The following is a 25,972-nucleotide window of genomic DNA, read 5'->3' as shown; positions in this document are numbered from 1 at the left end:
GAGACGGGGTTTCACCGTGTTAGCCAGGATGGTCTCGATCTCCTGACCTCGTGATCCACCCGTCTCGGCCTCCCAAAGTGCTGGGATTACAGGCTTGAGCCACCGCGCCCGGCCCCTCCCTTGCTTTTTAGAATGCTTAGGTTAAAGTGAACATTGATAGCTGTGAAATTAAATGAATTTTCCAGCTTTTCTTTGGAAAACCAATTTAATGAGAAGTTTTTAATTTTTTTAAGTTAAAATAATTTTTAACCTAATACTTAGGTTAAAAAATTGATGTAAAAACCATCAATATGCTGTGCTAGCTAGATTGGTGGCTGAACTGTGATAGAAAGCAAAGATACACTTAGACTGTTGGGTAGTTCTGTGTTGCATTTGGCTGTTGTACAGATAGCAGAAATGTCAGCCTTTTTATTCCTTTTTTTCCAGCTTGTAAATCAGCTTCTGAAACAAAAGTGATATCTCATGCTGTCAGGCAGCCTGTTTTTCTTCGCAGCATGTCAGCTCCTTCTGACCTGGAAATGATTGGTAATGAAGATTTGGAATTTACTAGAGCAAATCAGAGGTAAATGGCTAATGGCCAGGGTTGGGTTCCCACATGCAGCTGAATGCATTCATCAAAACAAGCTCCCTGAATGTGTTTCTCGTCTTGCCAGTCTGTTCTATGTTCCCTGTAGGCGTCGCCATGTGACCAGCCACCGCAGCAGCTCCTTTACACTCCTGCAGTCGCTGGCCATTGAGGACAGCAGGGACAAGCCCACCTACAGTGTCCTGCTAGGGCAGCTGTTTGCTTTCATCGGCACCAACCCTGACCAAGCTGTACGTCATGTTTTGCAGGCTCCAGATGAATAGCACCTAACAGCATGAGGGATCTTGGGGCAGTTAGCAGGAGTCAGGTGTCCTTCCTTCTTGTGCATTTCAGGTGTCCAGCAGCAGTTTTCTTTTGGCTGCACAGACAAGGTGGCGGCGGGGAAACACTCGCAAGCAGGCACTGGTACACATGCGGGAATTGCTGACAGCTGCCGTGCGAGTCGGGGGAGTGACACATCTTGTGGGTCCAGTAACAATGGTCCTTCAGGGAGGACCCAGGTTAGTTGTTTCTGTTAGTTTATACTGTCCTTTCTAGAATGGTCAGAGGCGTTCCAAAGATTATTCCTGGGGCCCAAACATAGGCGGTAGTATTTGCTAATATTTTCCTCTAAAATATTTATATAAAAGTGGTACATGATCTTGCAAAAAACTCAACATATTAATAGAATGTAAAACTCTTGGTATTCACCGTTTTCTCCTAAATTCCACTCTGTCCATTAAGAGCTCATTATAGCAACCATACTTGCATAAGCAGCTGTATAATTCTTTTTGTACACATAAGTGTGTGTGTAAATTTTTTCAACTTAATTCAGATTATATTATCCGTGCCTTTCTATAACCACAGTTGTTTTGCTCAGTATGTCTTAGATATCTCAGATATGTTTTCATATCAGTACATATAGGTCTGGTCTGCTTTATCTTTTTTTTATTTGACACAGCGTCTCACTCTGTCACCAAGGCTGAAGTGCAGTGGCACAATCTCAGCTCATGGCAGCCTCCGCCTCCCGGGTTCAAGTGATTCTTGTGCCTCAACCTCCCAAGTAGCTAGGATTACAGGCACATGCCACCACACCTGGCTCATTTTTATATTTTTAGTAGAGATGGAGTTTCACCATGTTGGCCAGACTGGTCTCAAACTCCCAAACTCAAGTGATCTGCCTGCCTCAGCCTCCCAAAGTACTGTGATTACAGGCATGAGCCACTGTGCCCAGCCTTTTTTTTTTCTTTTTTTTTTTTAAACAGGTTCTCATTCTGTCACCCAGGCTGGCATGCAATGACGTGATCATGGCTCACTGCAGCCTTGACCTCCCCAGGCTCAAGCGATCCTCCCACCTCAGCCTCCCAAGTAGCTGGGACTATGGGCGCGTACCATCACGCCCAGCTAGTGTATTTATTTTTTGTAGAGACGGGGTCTTGCCATGTTGTTGAGGCTGGTCTCAAATTTCTGGGCTCAAGGGATCCTCCTGTCTCAGCCTCCCAGACTGCTGGGATTAAAGGCATGGGCCACCATACCTGGCTGCTTTAAGATTTTTAAGAGCTCATAGATATACATTATATAGGTGACCTTTTCTAAAAAAATTAACTCATCCTCTACTGATGGACACATAGGTTCATTTGTCTTTATTTCTTTTGTTTTTGTTTTGTTTTTGCATTAACAACCTCGTTTTACCTGTATTTTTGTATATTTCCATGACTGTTATTACTGAACCAATTTCTAAAAATGTAATCGTAGATACTAACTCTGAAGATGATTTTATAACTCATTTGTGAGTTGTTCTATATGAGTTTCCTATTGGGCTTCAAAGATCTTCAAGTAGAAATAGAAAATGCATTTCTCTACAAGCCCTGGACTTGAGCTGCTGGAGGTGAGGAATTCTGGCCAATAGGCAGAGAGGGTCCAGTGACTGGAGGAAAATGGGTTAATTAAGGCTGAAGTGAGTATCTTGAGAAATCTTGAGATCCTCCCACCTCAGCCTTCCAAGTAGCTGGGACTACAGGAGAGGTCAGACTATTCTTTGGAAGCAAGTCCAAAATTTCAGTGGCTTAAAAGATAAAATTTTGTTGGGCACAGTGGCTCATACCTATAATCCCAGCACTTAAGGAGGCCAAGGCAGGAGGATCACTTGAGGCCAGGAGTTCAAGACCAGCCTGTGCAATATAGTGAGACCCTGTCTCTATAAAAAAGAAAAAATTAGCCGGAGTGGTGGGGCATGCCTGTGGTCTCAGCTACTGGGGAAGCTGAGGCAGGAAGATCGCTTGAGGCCAGGAGGTGGAGACTGCAGTAGGCTATGATCGCATCACCCTGCACTTCAGCCTGGGCAACAGAGCAAAACCTTATCACAAAAAAATAAAAAGAAGACAGAATTTTAGGTCTTGCTTCTGTTCATGATGGGTTCATGCTGGCTCGTGGTAATCACAGAGGAGGAAACCACCACCTCGGGAGCTGCCAGGCTCCTTGTCAGAACTCTCGCTCATTGACCAGACTTGCCACTATCCAGCCAACCACAGGGTGCCCAGAAAGAAATAGTGAAAAGCCCTCATGATTACCATAGCCTATTTCCAGAATTTAATTTCTCCATAAAACTGGCAACACTATTCCTTTTTCCCTCGATTATTGTCATTTGTCAGAAACTTGAAAAAAAATGTAGAAAATGCCAAAAAATAAAATGAAAATCACCTACAAGTACACCCTCTTAAGGTAACATCTGTTAACGCTTTAGTGTCTGTGTTCTAACCATAGATGTCTCCCGTAGTGTTCTTAGTGGTTCTGTAGCACTGCATTATATGCTTGAAACTTTAACAAATTCCCTATTTTTGAACATTAGGTTAGTTTTGCTTGTTTATTTGCTATTGTAAACAATACTATGTTGCATGTCTTTGTAGACAAATCCTGATAGTTTCAGTTCTAAACTAATATTAATTGGTACAGAATCAGCCCTATGTTGTGTTTTTACATTGTGAAAGTTTTATTTTATATCAACTAGGCTTTCATCATCTGCTAATAACTGAAGTGTGAACTCAAAAACAGACACTTAGCTAATCCATTTGAGCTTTAGTTGTCTCATTAATAAAACTGCCTTGGCTAGGTACAGTGGCTCAGGCCTGTAATCTCAGCACTTTGGGAGGCCGAGGTGGGAGGATTACTTGAGCTCAGGAGTTTGAAACCAGCCTGGGCAACACAGCGAAACATCATCTCTACTAAAAGTAAAAAAAAAATTAGCTGGATGTGGTGGTGTGCATCTGTGGTCTCAGCTCCTTGGGAGGCAGAGGTGGGTGGATCACCTGAGCCCAAGAGATCAAGGCTGCAGTGAGCTGTGATCGTACCACTGCACTCCAGCCCGGGTAACAGAGCAAGACCCTGTCTCTAAAAAAATAAAAAAGAAAAAGCACTTACAGTATTCAATGCTACTTAGATTATTGTAGACATGTCTGAAATAACTGGTTTCATGATAAAATATGTTTGGAAAATGTTGAATATCCTCTGCTTGTAGAGATGCCATTCACTTTACCCTTACTGAAGGCTCTGAAAAGTCTACAGTAGTCTGTTTTAATTTCCCTAACCCAGGATTTCCCAGACTTTCTGGAGTGTGGACCACTGTCTTGGAGGCACACCTAAAACTTCTGTCCAGCAGTCTTGCATAGTTTGGGAAACACTGAGCTGGATGTTCTCCAGTATCCCTTCAGTTCTGGATTCATCCAGAAACTCTAGAGTTTCTCAAGAGGCCTCTCCTGCTCACATGGTCACAGCCACTGTTCTTGACGTGGTTCAGGAAGCCTGAGCTTTGGTTTCTGTTTCACAGAATTGAAGAACTCACTTGTGGTGGGATGGTCGAGCAGGTCCAGGAAGCCTTTGGCGAGACCATGACCTCCGTTGTGTCTTTGTGTGCTCGTTACCCTATCGCTTGCGCAAATAGCATTGGACTCTTATGTACCATACCTTATACCAGGTAAGTACGGAAAGGCCTTTTGTTGTATGTAAGTTACACTGATGTATAGTCGATTAAGTGAAAGTATTTTTAATTTTAAAAATTGGATTTTTTGCTTCCATTATCCAGAACTAGCTATACAAAACTTTTCTCCTGAAAGACACTTAAGGTTCCTAGGTAAATTTCTTATTATTGAGTTCCTACATGACTAAATGCAGCCATTAGAATTATATTACATTGTGAAGATACAGAGGTGCAAAGAAAAATAAAAGGTCCCTAGGAAATTACTTACATATTTGGCAGGAATATTTTGCATATGCACATTTATTTCCTCTTTTGCGTCACTTAGTTACTAATTTGAAGATGTCAAGCATTCATTGAATCCCCTTAGGACAAAATATATGATTTTTTTTTACATCACTGCAACATTGAGTTGATTCCATCGATTTTTGCTTTGATATTGTAGATAAATCAGAATTTGAAGTTCCTTATTAATGAAGGGAATCATCATTATAAGAAAATCATTTTGTGTTTGATTACACATGGCAGTATCCTAAGTTGTAGGGAAGGAACTACACCAGCATGTTTTATGCCCCTTTGAACCTCACGTAAGAGTTTCCTGAGTGTTGGTCAGTTACGTTTATCTAGTGTAATCCATGACCCTTTGTCAGGAGTGAAGAGAAGTGCCTGGTACGCAGTGGCCTTGTGCAGCTCATGGATCGACTGTGTAGCTTGAGCAGTCAGACCGAGTCCAGCTCCAGTGAGAAACAGACCAAGAAGCAGAAGGTGGCCACCATGGCCTGGGCCGCCTTCCAGGTGCTTGCCAACCGCTGTGTTGAGTGGGAAAAAGAGGAAGGTGAGATGCCGGACTCCTTTCTAGAGCTCACTGAGTTCTTCTATTGGTGTGTTAGTCTATTAGGTTTTTTATGCTAAATGAGAGAGAGAAAGGCTCCATTAAATGACATGATCAGATGGGTTAAATCAGTGGATGATTTCATGAGAGACTTTTCCTCAGTGTGGTTCTATGAAAACTTAATAGCATTACGATGAGACTAAATGATATCCCCGTACCCTGAAGGAGTACAGTTATCCCAGGAAATTGAGAAGGTATTTTTTATTCTCTCCCTGTCAACACTGCTAACAGTTTCCAAATATATTTTTTAATTAAAAAAGTTTATTAGACACAAGGTCTGTCACCCAGGCTAGGGTACAGTGGTGCAATCATAGCTCACTGTAACCTCGACCTCCCTGACTCGAGTGATAAGCAATCCCCCAACCACAGCCTCCCAAGTAGGACTACAGGTGCACACTACCATGCCCAGCTAATGTTTTTTTGTTGTTGTTGTTTGTTTTTAGAGTCAGGATCTTGCTGTGTTGCCCAGGTTGGTCTCAAACTCCTGGCCTCAAGCAGTTCTTACGCCTTGGTGTTCAAAAAAACAAATATTTTTTGAAGTGGCTTTTCAGTTGCATTTTCAAGGTGATGTTTCCAAATTCTATTTTTAGTGACCAATCCAAATAAAAAGTAAACCTGGGCTAGGTGCAGTGACACATGCCTATAGTCCCAGCCACTCAGAAGTCTGAGAGGGGAAGATTGCTTGAGCCAGGGAGGTTGAGGCTGCAGTGAGCTGTGATCGTGCCACTACACTCCCTGGGCAACAGAGCGAGACCCTGTTTCAAAAAAAAAAAGTAAACTTGAAGGATAAATTTCCCCATAAGATTCCAGGCCTGTGTATATAACTTGTTTATTTATCTGTTTATTTGTTCATGATGCATTTTAATGTCTTGAGAGTCTATTATATGCCAGGCAGAAGATAAATAAGGCATTATTCCTCCCTTTAAAAATATGGTCTGGCAGGGAAATAGACTAATAAGCAAATACTTATAGTGTAATCAGTGCCACAACTGAGGTGGATAGGAAGTGCAGTGGGAGTGTAGAGGTCCCAGAGACCAGCTGTGCTAGGGATCCAGCAAAGCTTCTCAGAGAAGGTGACACGGGAGTTACTCTTGAAGGATGGAGAAGACTTTCAAGCAGAACAAATAGTGTGTGTAGATTCAGGGATCTAAAGAAGCATGAAAAGTTCAGGAAACAACAAATACTTTTTCATAACTTCTACATGCTTGGGAGGTTCTGGAACTACGGTGAACATGGAAGAATCCAGAAAGGTCTTTTATTGTGTTTGGCAAAGTATGAGTTAAAAAATCAAGATGTTTTCATCACCAGTGAAATAGTGATTCTTCACTGTCAATCAAAGTATGTTCTTTGATTATATATGGATTAATCATATTCAATTTTCATGAATAGTAATGTCTACTCCCAACACGGGGTTATTTTTAAAACAACTATTATCCTTTTTATGTATAGATATTATCTAACGAGGAGACACTATTAGATGGTTCATGAAACATTAAGCAAGATAAATGGACAGGGCTCGCCACCCCCACAGGCTCACCATGGCACCCTTAGGTTTTCACCAAGTTCTTTTTTTCTTTAACTGTGAAGGTGGCTCCACAGAGGCTGTGCACTCAGGTCTGGCCCGGCAGGTGTCCAGCCTTCTCACCAACCATCTTGCCCGAGCCACAGAGTGCTGTGGCAACCAGGCTGCTGGGAATGACGCGCTCCAGGATGTCCTTAGTCTTCTCAATGATCTCTCAAGGTATGCAAGGTCCAGCCTGGAGCTCTGGGAGAAGCTGGCTTTCCTCTTGAACGATTGGGGTTTCTTTTGGTGGTGGTTGTCTTTTCAAAATAGCTAAATTACTAGGCCATTTTGACACACCCTTGCCTCAAAAAAAAAAAAAAAGGAGGATGAAGTAGTTGAAACATAGTATTTCATTCCAAAATTTAAGGATTATTTAGGTGAATAGCTAAATCCTAAAATAATATATTATCATTTGCTTTAATACCTTACTGACAGCAGCTGCTAACCTTTCCCAAAGATACAGTTGTATTCATTAACCAAAAATCTTACCCTCATTATAGCAAGATTAAAGAGTAATAAGTCAGGGCCTGTAATTAACTCACTTTCTCATGCTGTGTCTTTAAAAGAAGATATTCTGTGCTGTTTGTATACCCCCCGTGTGAGCCATGAGACCCATAAAATATCCACATATGACTGACTGCATGATATTTAGCTTTCTTGGAAGGTAGCAGTTTTAGCTGTGGCAGATCCTAGAACACTGAAGCCTGTACAACACTGTGTGATAGCTTTGGTCTTGAGGCACTCATTAAGAAAGAATAAATAACATAAATTCCAAAGAGAACTATTTACAAGTTAATCTCTGTTCCCAGATCCAGTCATTCTCCCTAGCAATCATTTATTATAGAATGCTTCTCCCCTCTCCCATAACCTAGTTTACCAGGATCCAAGCCCCCATTCTATCTGTAACCTCGAGATGGTAGATAGGCTTCTGTAACTCATGGAAAATTCAGTCTTCACTCTGAAGGCTCCTGTGTATACATGTTAAATAAATTTGTGTGTCTTTTTTCCTATTAAAAAAAATGAAAGAATAAATGACAAACTGAAAAGCTCTTAGTTTGAGTTTCTAAGTCTCAGTGCTCCATGAATCACTCTGAATTTAGGATTTCAAGTAAGCATCAGAGATCAGAAAATATTCAAAAATCTTTCTTTTTAAGTATTAGTGTTGTTTGGTTTCATCAAATTTTCCAAAATTCTTAATTCTTCACAGAAGCATAGTGCCAAATTCATGTCTTCCTCATGAAATCAAATTTCATTAGTTTGTTTCATTCAGAGAACTCTTGCTTCTGAATGTCTATAGATCAACATTTCTAGCACTGTTTACCTTTTCTTCCTTTTTTCCCAGGAGCCACATAGGTAAAGCCATCCTGAGCCAGCCAGCTTGTGTGTCCAAACTCCTCTCCCTGCTGCTTGACCAACGCCCGTCTCCAAAGCTGGTCCTTATTATTCTCCAGCTGTGCCGGGCGGCGCTGCCTCTGATGAGCGTAGAAGATTGTGGAAACGTGGAGCTCCCACCCTGGAGCTACTCTGTCCCCTCCTTAAACAGTGAGCAGGAGGATCCCAGCGACCCAGCTTCCAAGATCGCCTCCTTGCTCTTAGCAAAGCTGGCAGATTATGTGGTTCCAGGTAAGAAGCTCCTCAACAGGAGAGTAGCATGGCAGTGCAGCCTTCCTGGGCCCAGTCAGGTCCCCACTTGCATCTGTGCTTCCTGTGATGAAAGACTGAGTGACAGAGAAGGGAGCGGGGACAGAGGAATAGAGAAGGGGGAAGAGAGATTCCAAATCCCAAACCATTATTTTTCATTTTAGCAGAGCCGCCAAAACACCACTGCAGTTTTCCTGAACGAGCTTTGTTTTTTACTTAAAGGATGTCAGACAGTTCTTTCTCCAACCGCTTCTGAACCTGACACCACATTGACAAAAACCAGTCCCAAGAATTCCGTGAAGGGAGATAAAGATCCGGGAGAAGAGAGTGAGGCTGTGGATGGCAAGCTCTCGATATTTATCCACAAGCGGGAAGACCAGTCGTCCCATGAAGTCCTTCAGCCATTGCTAAGGTGACCGTAATGATTGTGATAGCTACACGTCCTCAAGCACCACCCATGTCACAGGCACTGTGCTAAGTAAGCCCTGTACATGTATCAACTGCCTCGGCCCTCTTTACACCCCTTTCAGGTAGACACTGTCACTGTGATTCCTGTGGTGACACAGAAAGAAACTGAGGCAGTACTGAAATGCAGATGTAGTCCTCTCTGACCACAAAACCCAAGCTCTGAACCACAACTTGGTACTGTCTCTCTAAACGCAACTGAGAGCTAAAGCCATGTGAACAATGTATTATTGTCTATGGGAAGTCTCCAGTGTGACTTGGGCTTTGAGGAGGAATAATGCAGTTTGATTTTTAGTTATTGGCATCCTTCAGCTGTTGGTAAATTTAGGTAAACTCCAACTCATTGACTGTGATTTGGAGAAACAAGAGACACTTTTTTAAAACTTTAATTAGTTGAAGTATGAAATGGTATGATTACTCAAGCAGGAAGTAAAAATATAATCATTGCCCAAATATTACAAACCTGCAGGGCTTTGTTAGTGGGATCCAGGGCAACAGGAAGGCTTGCCACATAGCACAAGGGAATTCCGAGCAGGTATTTATGTCTCAGATGGAAGAGGCCTCTCTTTACTTAAATAATCTGACGATGTTGTCATCCTCATAATTGAATCTGCTGTCTGCTATTATGGCAACTGAAAATATTAATGGGACCATAGTATAAACTAAGCAGGATTATGGCAGGTCAGGGCTTACATGAGGAAATCTCCAGGAAACTTTCCTGGACATTGCAATGCATCATAGTACAAATTTGGTGAAAAATTTTTTTTGGAGAGCCAAGTTCGGGAGGCAGGGGAAGCTGAACTGTTAGAAAGGAAGATCCAGTCATTTGCCAAGGGATCACATTTATGGTGTCGTTAAAGTTCCCTCTCCTTGGGGTTTAGATGATGTCCTCAGGCCCTGCCTTTGTTCTGGGTTCATGTCAGTTTTTCATTTTGTGCATTATTTTCATCTGGATTTCTAGAGTTACTTATAACTCTAAAAACGCTGTTGTTTTGGGCTCTAAAGTGCTATAATTAAGCAGTAATAAATGATTTCCTTTTTGAAAAATTGAGTCTTACTGTGGATTTTAAAAGCTAGTGTTAGAGGGCCAGGCATGGTGGCTCATGCCTATAATCCTAGTGCTTTAGGAGTCCAAGGCAGGAGGATGGCTTGAGCCCAGGAGCTCGAGACCAGCCTGGGCAACATAGTGAGATCCCGTCTCTTCAAAATATACAAAAATTAGCCAAACATAGTGGTGTGAACTTGTGGTCCCAGCCATTTGGGAGGCTAAGGTGGGAGAATCACCTGAACCTAGGGAGGTCGAGGCTGCAGTGAGCTGTGATCACGCCACTGCACTCCAGCCTGGGTGACAGAGCAATACCCTGTCTCAAAAAAGAAAAAAAAAAAAAGCTCATGTTGGTGTATAATCGGGCCTCACCATGACTGGGTAGCCCCGTGACATGCAGCCCACTTTTGGCAGTGCCTGTAAGGTGTGCTCTGCTCTCTGCCTGCCTTTTTTTAGTAGTTCAGAAGGACGACCTTTCCGACTTGGTACTGGCGCCAACATGGAGAAAGTTGTGAAGATGGATCGAGACATGACCAAGGTAACCTCATGAGGTTAAACCGATTAAACCCGAAATTGTAGAGTATTTGTCATGCTTTAGATTTTCAGAACAAATTAAGAAAAGAAAAATTAGTTTAAGTTCCAACGAAGAGGCAAGGTGAGAAATTGAAGTCAGTGCCTTAATTGAGGCCATTTTAAAGAGAACTAGTCAAAATCAGTTTGTCAAAATCAGAACTTTTAGTTTTGACCTAGAAATTTTTTCTTAGCTCTTTTAAGAAAGTTTAATAGTTTAAAATTGAAAATAGTTTAATAGCCTAAAAATAGTTTGAGATAGGTGAGATAGTTGAAAATAGGTGAAAAGTTGCTAATAAAATAACAGATAATAAGAATTACAAATACCTTATTAAAAATATAAAAATATGCCCAGGCTTACACATAATCAAAGGAAAGGAATAAAAACAATAGTAATATATCATTTTCCATCTGTCAGACAAGTAAAGTCAAGAAAAATTAATAATAGCCTTTATTGTCACGGTGAGGGTAAATAAAGTCTCAAGTGTCCAGGGAGAAACACAGAGTGTTCTTCACAGTTTTGTTTGAAAAAACAAAATAGGCCAGGCGCTGTGGCTCACAACTGTAATCCCAGCACTTTGAGACACCAAGGCAGGTGGATCACCTGAGGTAAGGAGTTCGAGACCAGCCTGGCCAACATGGCAAAACCCTGTCTCTACTAAAAAATACAAAAATTAGCCAGGCATGGTGGCAGGCACCTGTAATTCCAGCCACTTGGGAGGCTGAGGCAGGAGAATCGCTTGAACCCGGGAGGCGGAGGTTGCAGTGAGCCAAGATCACACCATTGCACTCTAGCCTGGGCGACAGAGCAAAACTCAATCTCAAACAAAACAAAAACAAAAAATAGGATCCACGTACTCATAAACGGGATTGGTTAAGAAATTATTGCAGTCATATAATGAAATGCTGTGCAACTATGAAAAACAATGAGGTAGATCTCCATGTATTGATACGGAAGAGTCTCTGTGATACACTGATAACTGATAAAAGCAAAATGAAATGCAGCCTGCATGTCGGGGCCCTCTGATACGTATGCCAGAATTTGCACGGAAGTGATCTAGATGACTAACCATTATCTCAGCCTGAATGAGGTCTGGGATGTCTATGGAAATTTTACTCTCTACATATAATATTTTATGTTTGAATTAAAAAAAAAAAAATGGGCGTGGATGGCTTTGGTAATTGAGGGGAAAGCGACTTGAAAAATATAGTGCTGGGAAGAATGAAATGAATCTTCTCAGTGTCTTCAACCTCACCCCCAGGGTGGCTGTTGCGAAGTGATTACAGAAGAGGCTGCAGCCGCCCTGCGGAAAGCCACCAAGTGGGCACAGTCGGGCCTCATCGTCAGCATTGGGCCACCTGTAGAGTCTATCAACCCAGAGGCTGTGAGTGGACTATCCACAGGTGACAAAAAGAAAACCGCCCAAACTTCCATTTGCCGAGAGAGGAACTCGGAGCTTGCGAGGTAAACCTTCCACAGGTAGAAGCTGTCCACACTCATCTCAGGTTTACTTTGTAATGGGTTTGTTTTTCGTATTTTAATTTTCTGCCATCCCCTTGACCTCCTGGAAATGAGGCCTCCGTCTGCTGTAGTAGTTGCACTCAAGGTACAGCCTGGAGTACGTCGGAGAGTAATGACTATCCGGGTAGATTTGAGGTTGTCATGAAAGAATAGAGGGATGCTCCTGGCTGAGGGGACATTTATAGCCAGAGGATTCTTTTGAGTAGTATTAAAAAACTCGGGTCTTGCTACCTTTATTTCTTGCAAATGGTACATCTCCACTGCCCCAACTGAACACACAGACACACTTCTTTCTAGGAGCAGAAGCAGCGGTTAAGTGTTACCTCAGTGAAGTTGGTTCGAGGTGTTTTGTGCTTGAAAGCCAGGAATAGTTGCAGTGCAGTGTCTTTCCCTGATCCTCATGGCTTATAAATAAAGTTTGAGGTCCATTGTTTGAGGCAGTTCTTCAGATACCACAAAGAATATGACACAGTGATTTCTTCCTAATGATAATGCAGCTTCTTGTTTTCTCAGTCAATGGAATCCACTTTTTCGTATGTAAATAGAAAAGGTTTCTCTCTGATGCTAACCCTGAAAGCCACTTCCCTGCAGTCTTAATCATCACTGGGCACTGACACTTTTTCCTGTTGACACTTGCAGGACTGATCCCGTGCGTCCCTTCATCAGTGGGCACGTGGCAAACAGCATGGCTGCAGAAGTGATCGCCTTGCTACATAGCTTGCTCATGGCACCCGAATCAAATGCTGCTCAAATATGGACGACAACAGCAGAGAAGGTTAGCACAGTGTTGCTACTCAACTGAGAAAGTAAGAAGTAAGCTAATTAGAGTTAGAATCATACCCAGCAAGGGGCATTTTAGTAAAGAGAAAATTTCCAAATTCGTCAGATATACCTGTTAACTGACTTTCCCCTGGAATTTGCCTTGCTGTAGTAGTTTCAACTCTGTTAACCTATATCTCCTGTCACTGCCAGTTCTCATTTTGCAGAAGATAGGACAGTATTCCCAGGGAAAGAGTGACAGGCCTTGTTTCTCTTCTTCTTGCTTATGTTAGATTGGTACTGATATTAGGAGATCATGCAGCATTGGTTTATTGGATTTAAGCGTATTCGCTAAGTCCGAGGAGGCCTCTGCATGATTTGCACTGCCTGAGTGCCCTATTAGTAAGTGATTCATCATTACAAACAGTATCCCAGTTGCCTGAAACTACAGATCTGTAATCAATTCCCACTTTCCGTAGCTACTCTTCAAGTGAACCCCTTATGACATGTCCTGAAGGTAATTGAGTGTTTGCAAGTGGACAGTATGCTGGGGTGGTTTTCCTTCAGATAAATGATTGTTTCATTTTAGAGGTTTTAGTGACATGATGTTTTATTCTCCCAGTTGTGTATTTCCAGTTTTGTCCCGTTACATAGACAAATATGGGCAAATGTCATTGGCCATACCTAATAGCTTTTTGGTCCCTCACATGTCCAGAGTTCCTTCAATACATGGGACCCAGGCACTGTTGTAGACACTTTGTCACCCTTGGCATCAAAACAACCAAAGCTTTAACTCCTAGTGCACGGGCTGCTTTTATATTTAGGTTCTGTCTCGAGCACTGATGTACATTCCACAATTGGGGAAATACGCAGAAAGCATTCTGGAAAATGGCAGCAGCAGTGGCAGGAAACTTGCCAAACTTCAGAGAATTGCCCGCCAGGCTGTTGCTGCACTGTGTGCACTTGGAGGCTTCAAAGAGACAATCAAGATAGGATCCGAGGTTCAGGTACCAACCACCATTTTTCCCAAATCATTGCTTCTCCCATATATATAAGCATCCATTGGTTAGTTGATCATCTGTAAGACAAATATTATCCAACCAGCTGGACAAAAAAACCTGTTTCTTCAAGTTAAATAAGGAATCTGAGAAACTCTTGAATTCAAATCCACACTGTGCCACACATCATTCAGATATTAATGCAATACTATCTTAGGTTAACTGCAATACTTGTGTCCTGTAGTGTGATCAGTATCAGTCTTAGAATTGATGATGGAATTAGAATGAAAGGAAAAGAGTGTCTTCCTGCTAAAATTTATTTACCGTTAAACAGCAGTAACAAGTTGTTTGTTTGTTTTGAGACAGAGTCTTGTTTTGTTCCCCAGGCTGGAGTGCAGTGGTGCAATCTCAGCTCGCTGCAACCTCTGCCTCCCAGGTTCAAATGATTCTCCTGCCTCAGCCTCCCAAGTAGCTGGGATTACAGGCACCCACCACCTTGCCCAGCTAGTTTTTGTATTTTTAATAGAGATGGGGTTTCACCATGCTGGCCAGGCTGGTCTCGAACTCCTGACTTCAAGTGATCCGCCTACCTCAACCTCCCAAAGTGCTGGGATTACAGGCATGAGCCACCGCACCTGGCCTAGCAGTAACAAGTTTCTGTTTGAGAGGACAGCACGTTGTGATCACCTTGCAGTTAGGTTTTAGGGCCTTATTATAAGTCATGTCTAGGGATTGGTATCTGCTACGCTGGTAGTATAAACTACTGTAACGCCAACAATGGCAACTATAAATTTATTCTTTCCTCTTGTCTCATAACACAGCTGCCCACACATCAGAGCTGGTTGGTAGCGCTAATCTATCTCTGTCTCCAGGTTTTAGGTAGAGGAATCTCAGGAAGCATTGGAGTAGTGGCTTCTATCAATGAACAGGAAGGTATAGCTACAGTCAGATTCCCACCCATAGACTGTAGAAAGACTTCGCAAGCGTCAGACACATTGACTATTCCATTGTCTAGACTTTGTGTTCCAAGATCAGAGGTAAGGTGATTTTTAAATGCTTCATAAAATATCTGCCAATGGTAATTGTACTGTAATGAGTCTATGCACATGCTCAGTGCAGAAGCACAAATGTTTGGTTGTCTTAAATTGTACTTGCAATGTATGTTTATATATTGGTTATAGTTATTTAATAGTAATGCTTATGTGAAAATTTTCATCTAGATGACCAAATTCATTTCTTTGTTGGTTAGGGCTATTCTACAGTGTATTTTTAATTGTTTTGATGTGTTTTGCAGTTTTCTGTATGGTGATTTTATTTTTTTAACTGAAAATTTAAGAACTCCAGATAATAATAACACCCTCATTTCTTATAAACTAACTACTTGAATTTAACTTTTTGCCATGCCCCCCACCGCCATCAGGCATTGCCTCTTCATAAACTGTCCATTACTGAGAAGGTAGTACAGGCAGTCCAGTCCATGTTGCTTCCTCAGGAGGGAAGTCTCTCTATTCACACCTCACTTCCTGCAACAGGAGATGGGTCAGCTCCTGTGATGGCAGTCGTTCGGCTCCTTGCTGAAATAAGGACAAGGTGAGTACCCTCCCCACGTTGCTTGATGTGCTGACGTGGTGCAAGCTGACAGAAGAAGGGATCCTTGGTGGGCCCCACCACTCCCAACTTAATGAGTCCACAGCTTGAAGCTCACACTAGACTGAGCAACAGTAACCATTCTTTTACAGTTTTTTCCACAGTTCGTTGCATTCCTTAATTTCTGCAATTTTTGTTGCGTTCCCCAATGTCTACACTTCAAAATAAAGTTTAGCTGTTCACCGAAGAAAATAAACATACAAATGAAATGTGATGTATGAAACACATATATAAGGCCCCACTGATTTACTTTGTTAAAAGAACTTTGTTCCATCACAGGAATAACTCTGCTACCTTGAGGCAGGAGAATCGCTTGAACCCGGGAGGTGGAGGTTGCAGTGAGCCGAGATTGTGCCACTGCACTCCAGACTGGGCAACAAGAGCAAAACTCCATCTCAAATAAATAATTAAATAAATAAAATGGTTCAGGCCACATTGATACATATCTGGCCTATCACTTTCCAAACTGAAGATGGGAAACCTAGGACATGCACACCGGGGTTGGTGTTGGTCTTTTCCTGCAAATACATTTATTTAGCATTAAACAGCAATAACAAGTGTCTGTTTTTGACAGTGGAACTTCTTTTTTTTTTTTTTTTTTCGACACAGAGTCTCGCTGTGTCACCCAGGTTGGAGTGCAGCGGCATGATCTCAGCTCACTGCAACCTCTGCCTCCCTAGTTCAAGCGATTCTCCTGCCTCAGCCTCTTGAGTAGCTGCAATTACAGGCGGGTGCCACCACCCCTGGCTAATTTTTATATTTTTAGTAGGGATGGGGTTTCGCCATGTTGACCAGGCTGGTCTCAAACTCCTGACCTCTGGTGATCCACCTGCGTTGGCCTCCCAAATTGCTGGGATTACAGGCGTGAGCCACTGTGCCTGGCCAACAGTGGAACTTCTTAGAAACTTCTTGTATGTATTTTGAATCAGGTGAGAGTGATCACCATACAGATTTTCCCAGTTTTTGAATCCGTCTTGCTTCCCTAAGGCACAGTTAGGAAAAGCTTTTAAGAGACAGTGCTGATTTCTCACCCGGCACTTTGTGTCTCCATTTGGTGGCGATGGCAACCATTTTTCTCTTTTCCAATTCTTCATGCAGTGTCAGCAGTTACTGTGTGGCAAAAGAGAAGTTATTTATGTATTTCCAAGACAGTCCAGCTCAGAAAAAAAGCAAGAAGAGTGGGGAGTTTGAACCTTGTTGTAAACTGGGGGACAAAATTGATTGAAATGTTTTTCACAGTTGACTTTTTTAGACAATGAACACTGATGACTTTGAAATATTGTAAATCTTTTAACATTAAGAGCATGCCTGGTCATGGCCCAGCTTTTAGAAGACAGCTTATTTTGTGAAGAATTCATACAACAATGTCCAGCAGCTGTTGAAGTTCTTAACCTAGTAGCCCAGGAATGCAGTGCTGGTAAGTACCTGAACTTTCTTTACCACCCTGTTTTATTGAATTTTCTCAGCACATTTGCAATTTGATAATGGCATGTTAAGTGTTTTCATACACACACGTCAAAACAGCTGAGCTGTGAGGACAACACCTGTCACAACTCACATGCATCACAGACCTAGAAATGTAAATAAAATGCTTTAATCTATATCAGTTAGGAAATCAGCATTTTTCAATTTAGCTTTAAGACCATGTCAGAGTGTTTTCTTTTCTTCATTCCTATTGATTTGTTGCCTTTATTAGAACGATAATATTTAGGAGCTGTCCTTAGGGCTGGTGTGTACATTTTGACTGTTGTCATTGGCTACATTTGAATTCCCAGTCAAGAGTTTGCACTAACATCCATCCTGGCATGTGTGTGTGTGTCTGTGTGTGTATGGAAAAGTCCAAACAAATACCAAAATTGAGAGACTAGTATAATGAACCTTCAGGATTCCATTATCCAGTTTCAACAGTTGTCAACTCATAACTGATCCTGTTTTATCTGTGCTGCAACCCCTGGAATTATTTTTAATCCTAGATACTATTTTATTCATCAATATTTTAGCATATGTCTGAAAAATAAAGAATCTTAAATAACTACAACACCATTATCACCTATCTACATTATTAACAGTAATTTTAAAATATTATTAAGTATCTAAGCTGGGCATGGCAGCACGTGCCTGTAATCCCAGCTACTTGGGAAGCTGAGGCAGGAGGATCGCTTGAGCCCAGGTGTTTGAGTGCAGTCTGGGCAGCATCGTGAGACCCTGTCTCTAAAAATATGTGTATATACATATCTAGTCGGTGTTTAGCTTCCTAATTTTCCCATAACGATCATTCTTGTTTTTTACATTTATTTATTTGAATGAGGATCCAAATAAAGTTTACAAATTGTCACTTTGTTGCTGTGTCTTTTTAATCTATTTTAAAATATAGATTCCTCTTAGTCTTTGCTTTTTTTGTTTTTTTGTTTTTTTTTTCTGCCTTACAATTTGTTTGTGGAAGGTTTCCCAGTCTGAATTTTGATGACTGTATCCCTGTGGTGTCATTTACTATGTTCATTTACCCTTCTGTTTCCTATAAATTGGTAGTTGGCCTGGTTAAATGAAAATTTACCTTTTGTCCCTAAGGATATAACTGGACCCTAAGTGAAATTGTTCACAATTCAATTAGCATTCCTTCAATGCTCTAATGCTAACATTTTCACAAACTACATGTTAGAAATGGACAGCTTTAAACTCCCTTAGTGTTTGTAGGTTCATCCTTTTTTTTTTTTTTTTTTTTTTTTTTTGGTCCTTTAAAAAATCTGTATTACTTTTTCTCATGGCATTTATTTTGTCAGTAACTCTCTAATATCTTTTCTGTTTGTAATTTTTGTTACTCTTTCACATTGTGGTCGTTTCTGTTGTTTTCTTTTTATTTTTAAATTTGTCTATATCTGTTTTACTTCTCACATCTCTTTCTTTTGATAAGGGTAGTGCCTTGGATTCAGCAGAAGCTCCAGCTGGGAGATCCAGGAACCATTAATAAACCTCAGAGAGATCCTAAGAATAGAGAACAAGAACAGAAGCAAGGGGTGTGCTAGGCTTCAAGGGTGAAATTACTTGTGACTTCGTTTTGTACTCTTAGTAGGTCCTTAGTTCACTGCCTCTGACTTTTTTTATATTGTTGGCTTAGATTGCATTCAAAGACATATTTTGACTGATTATAGCAGCATATAACATGCTGAATTAATCATTTGATTTTCTATGGGACTGTTTCTGGGTATCCTCTTTTATATATTTTATAGAATAAAGAGGTCTTAATTGTGAAATTTACATTGATACTGAATGCACAAGGTAGGATTTGTAATAATTTAGAGCAGTGGTCTCACATGGTTTTGATCATGGTCCACCTAACCTATTTTTCCTAGTGGAAAACCACTTTGCGGTAACAAAGAGTTGCAAAGAAATGTGTGGGAAGTGCTTGTTAATTACTACAAAAGAGAAGACTATGAGCTTATGCACATTGATTTGTATTCTAAATAGTATCCTATGTAAAGTTGAAGAATCCTTGGGCCGGGCGCGGTGGTTCACGCCTGTAATCCCAGCACTTTGGGAGGCCGAGGCAGGTGGATCACGAGGTCAGGAGATTGAGACCATCCTGGCTAACACGGTGAAAGCCCGTCTCCACTAAAAATACAAAAAATTAGCCGGGTGTGGTGGTGGGCGCCTGTAGTCCCAGCTACTCGGGAGACTGAGGCAGGAGAATGGCATGAACCTGGGAGGCGGAGCTTGCAGTGAGCTGAGATCCCACCGCTGCACTCCAGCCTGAGCGACAGAGCAAGACTCTGTCTCAAAAAAAAAAAATAGAATTCTTAATAACTCACTTATTAGGTTACCAGAAGTGGTTCTGACATTTAAAGTAAATAGCAAAGTTTACTGACTCCAGTATCAGTGATAAAAACCAGAGGGAAAAACCTACATTCCTGGTTACTTTGCAGAACAGTGGTAGATTCTTAGGCCTACAAGGGAAGCATAGTCTATGCTCAGGAGAAAAACTGTTTAATAAACAAGATTCAAGGTGAGGGTTAGGTAGAGGAAAGAGAGTTATTTGATTTTCATTTTTTAAGGTATTAAAAATTTTTTTATATATGAAAATGTCATGAAATTTATCAGCGATAATGTATTGATACTCAAATTTTTTAAATTTTTAAATTTTTAAATATTTTAATCAACTTCCGTTATTTTTCCTCTTCTGGGATGAATTAAGTGGCAAACTTGGCCATTCTAATATTTACTCACTGATAGCTAAATTTTATAGCGTCTCTATCTAAAGAAGACAGTACCAGATTCCATTTGGTCTAGGGAGATAGCACTACAAAACTTTTTTCCTTGAAAAAATATTCCTGAAGGACGGGCGTGGTGGCTCACGCCTGTAATCCCAGCACTTTAGGAGGCTGAGGCGGGCAGTTCAAGAATAGCCTGGCCAACATGGTGAAGCCCTGTCTCTACTAAGAATACACAAATTAGCCAGGCGTGGTGGGGTGTTCCTGTAATCCCAGCTACTCGGGAGGCTGAGGCACTTGAACCTGGGAGTTGGAGATTGCCATGAGCCGAGATCGTGCCACTGCACTCCAGCCTGGGTGACAGAGCAAGACTCTGTCTAAAAAAAAGAAAGAAAGAAAGAAAAATATTCCTGAGACATTAACTAGATCCCTTGGTTGAAATAACAGAGGACCAGATTTTTGAACCTAAAGAAAAGGCACATAGGAACCAAAAAAGTTCTCAACATTATTCTACCCCCTTGCAGAAGCTAGAATCTCCCAGTTTCAGCTGTTTCCTCTTCTCCCAGCTTCCTAATGTACTTATTCCCTAAGCCAGATGTTCTCCAACTTTGGAAGTTCCTTGGAACTCCCAGGAAGCATGATTACAAAGTCAGAATTTTAAGTAGAGGATGGTCCCAGACGGCAGGCTACAGGGACCATCAGACTTCACTGGAAGAAACAGGGCTCCAGGTTTTGCCCTGACTCTCCTTACTTTACCTACCCTTCTCCTGAGCTTTCTTGGATTCTACACTGAGCAATCCCTCTGCTGAGATCCAGGCTTAGCAGCTACTTCTTTAAAAATATCCCCCTCCCCAGCCTCATGAATGCACCAAATTGATAACCAAAGTCATTCCTTACTCTGGAATCAGCTCTCCTTCCCGATTTCCCTGCTTTACTTAATATTCAGACTAATTTTGTTTTTGTTTTTGTTTTTTGAGACAGGGTTTCGCTTTGTCACCCGGGCTGGAGTGCAGTGTTGCAATCAAGGCTCACTGCAGCCACAACCTGGGCTCAGGCAATCCTCTTGCTTCAGCCTCCTAAGTAGCTGGGACCACAGGTGCACACCACCATGCCCGGCTAATTTTTGTTTGTTTGTTTTTTTAAAGGCAGTCTTGCTCTGTCGCCCAGGTTGGAGTACAGTGGCACAATCTTAGCTCACTACAACCTCTGCCTCCCAGGTTCAGGTGATTCTCCTGCCTCAGCCTACTGAGTAGCTGGGATTACAGGTGCCCGCCACCACACCTGGATAATTTTTGTATTTTTAGTAGAGATGGGGTTTTACCATGTTGGACAGACTGTTCCCAAACTCCTGACCTCAAGCGATCTGCCCAGACCTCAAGTGATCTGTCCAGACCTCAAGTGATCAGCCTGCCAAAGTGCTGGGATTACAGGTGCGAGCCACTACACCCAGTGTAATCTTTTTAATTATTAGAAAAATGAGGGCCAGGCACTGTGGCTCACGCCTATAATTTCAGCACTTTGGGAGGCCAAGGTGGGTGGATTACCTGAGGTCATGGGTTCCAGACCAGCCTGTCCAACGTGGTGAAACCCCGTCTCTACTAAAAATACAAAAATTAGGCTGGGTGCGGGAGCTCAAACTTGTAATCCCAGCACTTTGGGAGGCCAAGGTGGGTGGATCACAAGGTCAGGAGTTCGAGACCGCCTGGCCAAGATGGTGAAACCCCATCTCTACTAAAAATACAGAAATTAGTCAGGTGTGGTGGTGCACGCCTGTAGTCCCAGCTACTCAGGAGGCTGAGACAGAAGAATCACTTGAACCTGGGAGGCAGAGGTTGCAGTGAGCCGAGATCACACCACTGCACTCCAGCCTGGGTGACACAGTGAGACTACGTCTTAAAAAAAAAGAAAAAAAAAATTAGCCGGGCATGGGCGTGAGTGCCTGTAATCCCAGCTACTCAGGAGGCTGAGGCAGAAGAATCGCTTGAACCCAGGAGGCGGAGGTTGTAGTGAGCTGAGATCGTGCCATTGCACTGCAGCCTGGTCGACAAAGCGAGACTCCATCTCAAAAAAAAAAAAAAAAGAAAAGAAAAGAAAAAGAAACATGAGATGGGGTCTCCCTATGTTGCCTCTGGGCTCAAGTGATCTTCCCTCCTTAGCCTCCCAAAGTGCTAGGATTACAGGCGTGAGACACCGTGCCAGGTTAGTTTTGATGCCCAGATATTGAGTCAAGTATAATGCCTCTTCCTTGTCCCTTCACATCCAATCACTTGCCATATCCAGTTCTTCCTTTAAAATGCTCCTGAGGCTGGGCACAGTAGCTCACACCTGTAATCCCAGCACTTTGGGAGGCCAAGGCAGGTGGAATGCTTGAGCCCAAAAGTTTGAGACCAGCCTGGGCAAAATGGAAGAAACTCTGTGTCTACAAAAAAGCCAGGCATGGTGGTGGATACCTGTAGTCCCAGCTACTTGGGAGTCTGAGGTAGGAAGATCACCTGAGTCCAGGAAGTCAGCACTGCAGTGAGCTGTGATTACACCACTGCCCTCCAGCCTGAGAGAGAGAGACCCTGTCTCAATAAAATAAAATAAAATGCTCCTGAAATTTATCCCTTTCCTGCCCGTTTTCACTACCAACCCTTTAAAACGGGTGTTTTTTTAATTGTAATTTTTATAGCCTGGGCAATATAGCAAGGCCTTGTCTCTACAAAAAAATACAAAAAATTAACCAGGTGTGGTGGCTCACGCCTGTGGTCCTACCTACTTGGGAGGCTGAGGTGGGAGGATCACTTCAGCCTGGGAAGCAGAGGTTTCAGTGAGCCACGATCATGCCACTGCACTCCAGCCTGGGCAACAGAGCGAGAGACTTTGTCTCAAAAAAACAAAAATTTGTAGAGACGGGTTCTCACCATGTCTCTCAGGCTGGTCTCAAACTGCTGGGCTCAAGCAGTCCTGCCTCAGCCTCCAGAAGTGCTGGAATTATAGGCATGCACCACCATGCAGGGCCAAGGCAGGTGCTTCTTATCTATCTATTTATTTATCTATCTATTTATTTATTTATTTATTTAGAGACAAAGTCTCGGTCTGTCACCCAGGCTGGAATGCAGTGGCGTGATCTCAGCTCACTGCAACCTCTGCCTCCTGGGTTCAAGCGATTCTCATGCCTCACCCTCCCGAGTAGCTGGGATTACAAGCATGTGCCACCACGCCTGGCTAATTTTTGTATTTTTTGTAGACATGATGGTTTGCTATGTTGGCCAGGCTGGTTTTAAACTTTTGGCCTCAAGTGATCTGTCTGCCTCAGCCTCCCAAAGTGCTGGGATTACAGGCATGAGCCACCACACCTGGCTTTCTAAGACCTAACTTCATAATATTTTCATTAAGCCTTTCTGGATGCTTGAATGAAGTCACTGCTCATTCACCTGTGCCTCTGCTTATACCTTGTATTACATAATCACATACTGCAGCCTTGCACTGTGCTCTTTACTGTGTGTGTGTGCCTGTGTGTGGTGTGCATGTGTGCGCACCTTATTTTCCCTCCATAGTAGGAGCTTTGGCTCATTTATCTTTGTATTCTCCAACACCTTGCAGTGCGCCTTGCTCATAGCAGGTGCTCCATAGATATTAGATTTTTAAAGATTAATTTAGATGATAAGGATAATAGTCTTCATTTATTAGATGATGAGGATAATAACACGTTTATTGAATGCCTGTGCCAGGGACTTAGCCACGGGCTTTACTTATTTCATCACGTCTTCACAACAGCCCTGTGATACACAGGTGCTGTTGTTACCCAGTATTGCAAGTGAGATGATAAATACTGAGTACTGAGGCCAGGTTCTGAATCCAGGAGTTGGACTGCACCAGAGGCTAAGCACTTGCCCTCATTGTTGTGCTGCTGGGCTACATATGAAAGACAAAGATGTCTCGGGGTATTTGTTCTTTTGTAAGAATTTCAGGCCAGGTGTGGCGGCTCATGCCTGTAATCCCAGCACTTTGGGAGGCCAAGGCAGGCGGATCACCTGAGGTCAGGAGTTTGAGACCAGCCTGGCCAACATGGTGAAACCCTGTCTCTACTAAAAATACAAAAATTAACCGGGTATGGTGGCACGTGCCTGTAATCCCAGCTATTCGGGAGGCCGAGGCAGGAGAATCTCTTGAACCCAGGAGGGGAGGTTGCAGGGAGCCAGGATCGTACCACTGCACTCCAGCCTGGGCAACAGAATGAGACTCTGTCTCAAAAAAAAAAAAAAAAAAAAAAAATAGAATTTCATTGAGCTCTGTAAGTGCATTTTATTGTTTTGATGCTGTTCCAAAAGAGTCAGCATACTCTTGGGAGTAGCAGGAACTGTTTTCACAGATTCAACATGTGCCTTCTACAGGAGAGCGACTTGCAGTTGTGGAGGTACAGTGTGAACGGCTGAGGATGCTCTACCGGGACTGTGCTCGGCCCCCACCGCCTCCTTTGCAGGCTGACCGGAGACAGGTGAGCCCTCTGTGGTGCTTTGCACCTCCTGCAGCCACCACACACATCATTGAGTAAGGCCAGCAGCAAGTTAAGGACATTTAGAATAAGTGTTTGCAAAGCTGTTTGGAGGTGCGTTCTTTTGCGGTGACATGCCCTCCTTTGCGGTGCCATGCTCTCATCTTTGACTGTCAAAGCAAATTAAGCTGACATTCTGAATATTGGAAAATAATAGCAGGGGAACAAAACTTAGTAATTTATAAATAGCTTCTTTGTGTTGTCAATAATAAAACGAAAGCTTTTTTTTAAAGTTTAGAGATACAGTCCCTTTCATAATAGAGAATATGAGTGAGTAATTAAAAAACAAAAGTGGGCTGGGCATGGTGGCTCATGCCTGTACTCCCAACATTTTGAGAAGCCGAGGTGGGCAGATCACATGAGGCTGGAAGTTTGAGACCAGCCTAGCCAACATGCTGAAACCCCATCTCTACTAAAGATACTAAAATTAGCTGGGCATGGTGGTGCACATTGGTAATCCCAGCTACTTGGGAGCCTGAGGCAGGACAGTCGCTTGAACCCGGGAGGTAGAGGTTGCAGTAAGCCGAGATTGTGCCACTGCACTCCCGCCTGGGGGACACAGCAAGACTCTGTCTTCAAAAAAAAAAAGAGGGGCAAAATGTTAAAAAAATAGATACATTTGTTAATGTTCTTAGCAGCATTATTCACAATAGCCAAAAAGTGGAAACTGCAAATATCCATCAATTGATGAATAAATAAACAAAATATGCTATAGCCATGTAATGGAATATCATTTGTTTATAAAAAGGAATGAGGTTTTGATATATGCTACAGCATGAATGAACTTGAAATTACACTAAGTGAAAGAAGCCAGACACAAAAGACCATATCTTATATAAGTCAATCTATATGAAATGTCTAGTGCAGGTAAATCCATAGACATAGAAAATAGATTAGTGATTGCCAGGGTCTGGGGGCAAAGGAGAGTTAAGGGACGAGAGGAACAGGGATTGACTACTAAAGTGTATGGAATTTCCTTCAGTAGGGACAAAAATGTTCTAAAATTAGGTCACGTTAATAGTTGCACAATTCTGCGAATATACTAAAAACCATTGACTTACCCCATAAATGTATACACCTACCATGTACCCATAAATATTAAAAATCAAAACAAAACATTGACTTATACACTTCAAATGGGTGAATTGTGTGTTACATGAATTCGTTTTTTTGTTTTTTTGTTTTTTTAAAATGGAGTCTCGCTCTGTCACCGAGGCTGGAGTGCAGTGGCCAGATCTCAGCTCACTGCAACCTCGACCTCCTGGGTTCAACCGATTCTCCTACCTCAGCCTCCCGAGTAACTGGGATTCTGCAGCCTGGGTGACAGAATGAGACTCTGTCTCAAAAAATAAAAATAAAATAAAGAAATAAAAAATAAAAAAGATGCTTTTATCTGATAGAGAAGCTTGAGATTTTTATGATTAGAATGATTAAAAATAAAACTGAGAAAGCAAGACAACTAACCTTTAAAAAAAAGAAAAAGGAAGTGTCACTATGGTACCCCTGCTTAGCTTTGAGCTGAATATTAAGTCATGCATTTATAAATTGAACTACAATTTGTTCTGTAACTACATGGGGACTATAAGAGGATG

The 25,972-nt window shown here is 42.1% G+C and overlaps 1 protein-coding gene across 5 annotated transcripts in view; it reads left to right on the top strand.

Moving 5' to 3' along the window:
* Positions 1-25,972, top strand: part of HECTD4 (HECT domain E3 ubiquitin protein ligase 4) — a 228,613-nt gene that overhangs the window by 140,554 nt on the left and 62,087 nt on the right. For 4 of the 5 annotated variants that reach the window (XM_023203793.1, XM_023203776.3, XM_023203754.3 and 1 more), the window contains exons 30-45: positions 427-562; positions 675-816; positions 920-1,086; positions 4,389-4,535; positions 5,186-5,370; positions 7,015-7,168; positions 8,334-8,614; positions 8,855-9,044; positions 10,599-10,680; positions 11,975-12,177; positions 12,874-13,009; positions 13,818-14,000; positions 14,864-15,028; positions 15,412-15,581; positions 16,940-17,055; positions 24,220-24,323. In XM_023203793.1, coding sequence (XP_023059561.1) covers positions 427-562; positions 675-816; positions 920-1,086; positions 4,389-4,535; positions 5,186-5,370; positions 7,015-7,168; positions 8,334-8,614; positions 8,855-9,044; positions 10,599-10,680; positions 11,975-12,177; positions 12,874-13,009; positions 13,818-14,000; positions 14,864-15,028; positions 15,412-15,581; positions 16,940-17,055; positions 24,220-24,323 — 2,561 coding nt within the window. Of the gene's footprint in view, positions 1-426; positions 563-653; positions 817-919; positions 1,087-4,388; positions 4,536-5,185; positions 5,371-7,014; positions 7,169-8,333; positions 8,615-8,854; positions 9,045-10,598; positions 10,681-11,974; positions 12,178-12,873; positions 13,010-13,817; positions 14,001-14,863; positions 15,029-15,411; positions 15,582-16,939; positions 17,056-24,219; positions 24,324-25,972 lie in introns of all 5 variants that reach the window. The other variant, XM_023203765.3, reaches the window with a different exon arrangement.

Source organism: Piliocolobus tephrosceles, chromosome 10 (assembly GCF_002776525.5).
Source record: "Piliocolobus tephrosceles isolate RC106 chromosome 10, ASM277652v3, whole genome shotgun sequence".
Classification (NCBI taxonomy): Eukaryota; Metazoa; Chordata; class Mammalia; order Primates; family Cercopithecidae; genus Piliocolobus; species Piliocolobus tephrosceles.
The sequence above is the reverse complement of the archived record's forward strand: the minus strand, read 5'-3'. Positions and strand labels throughout refer to the sequence as shown.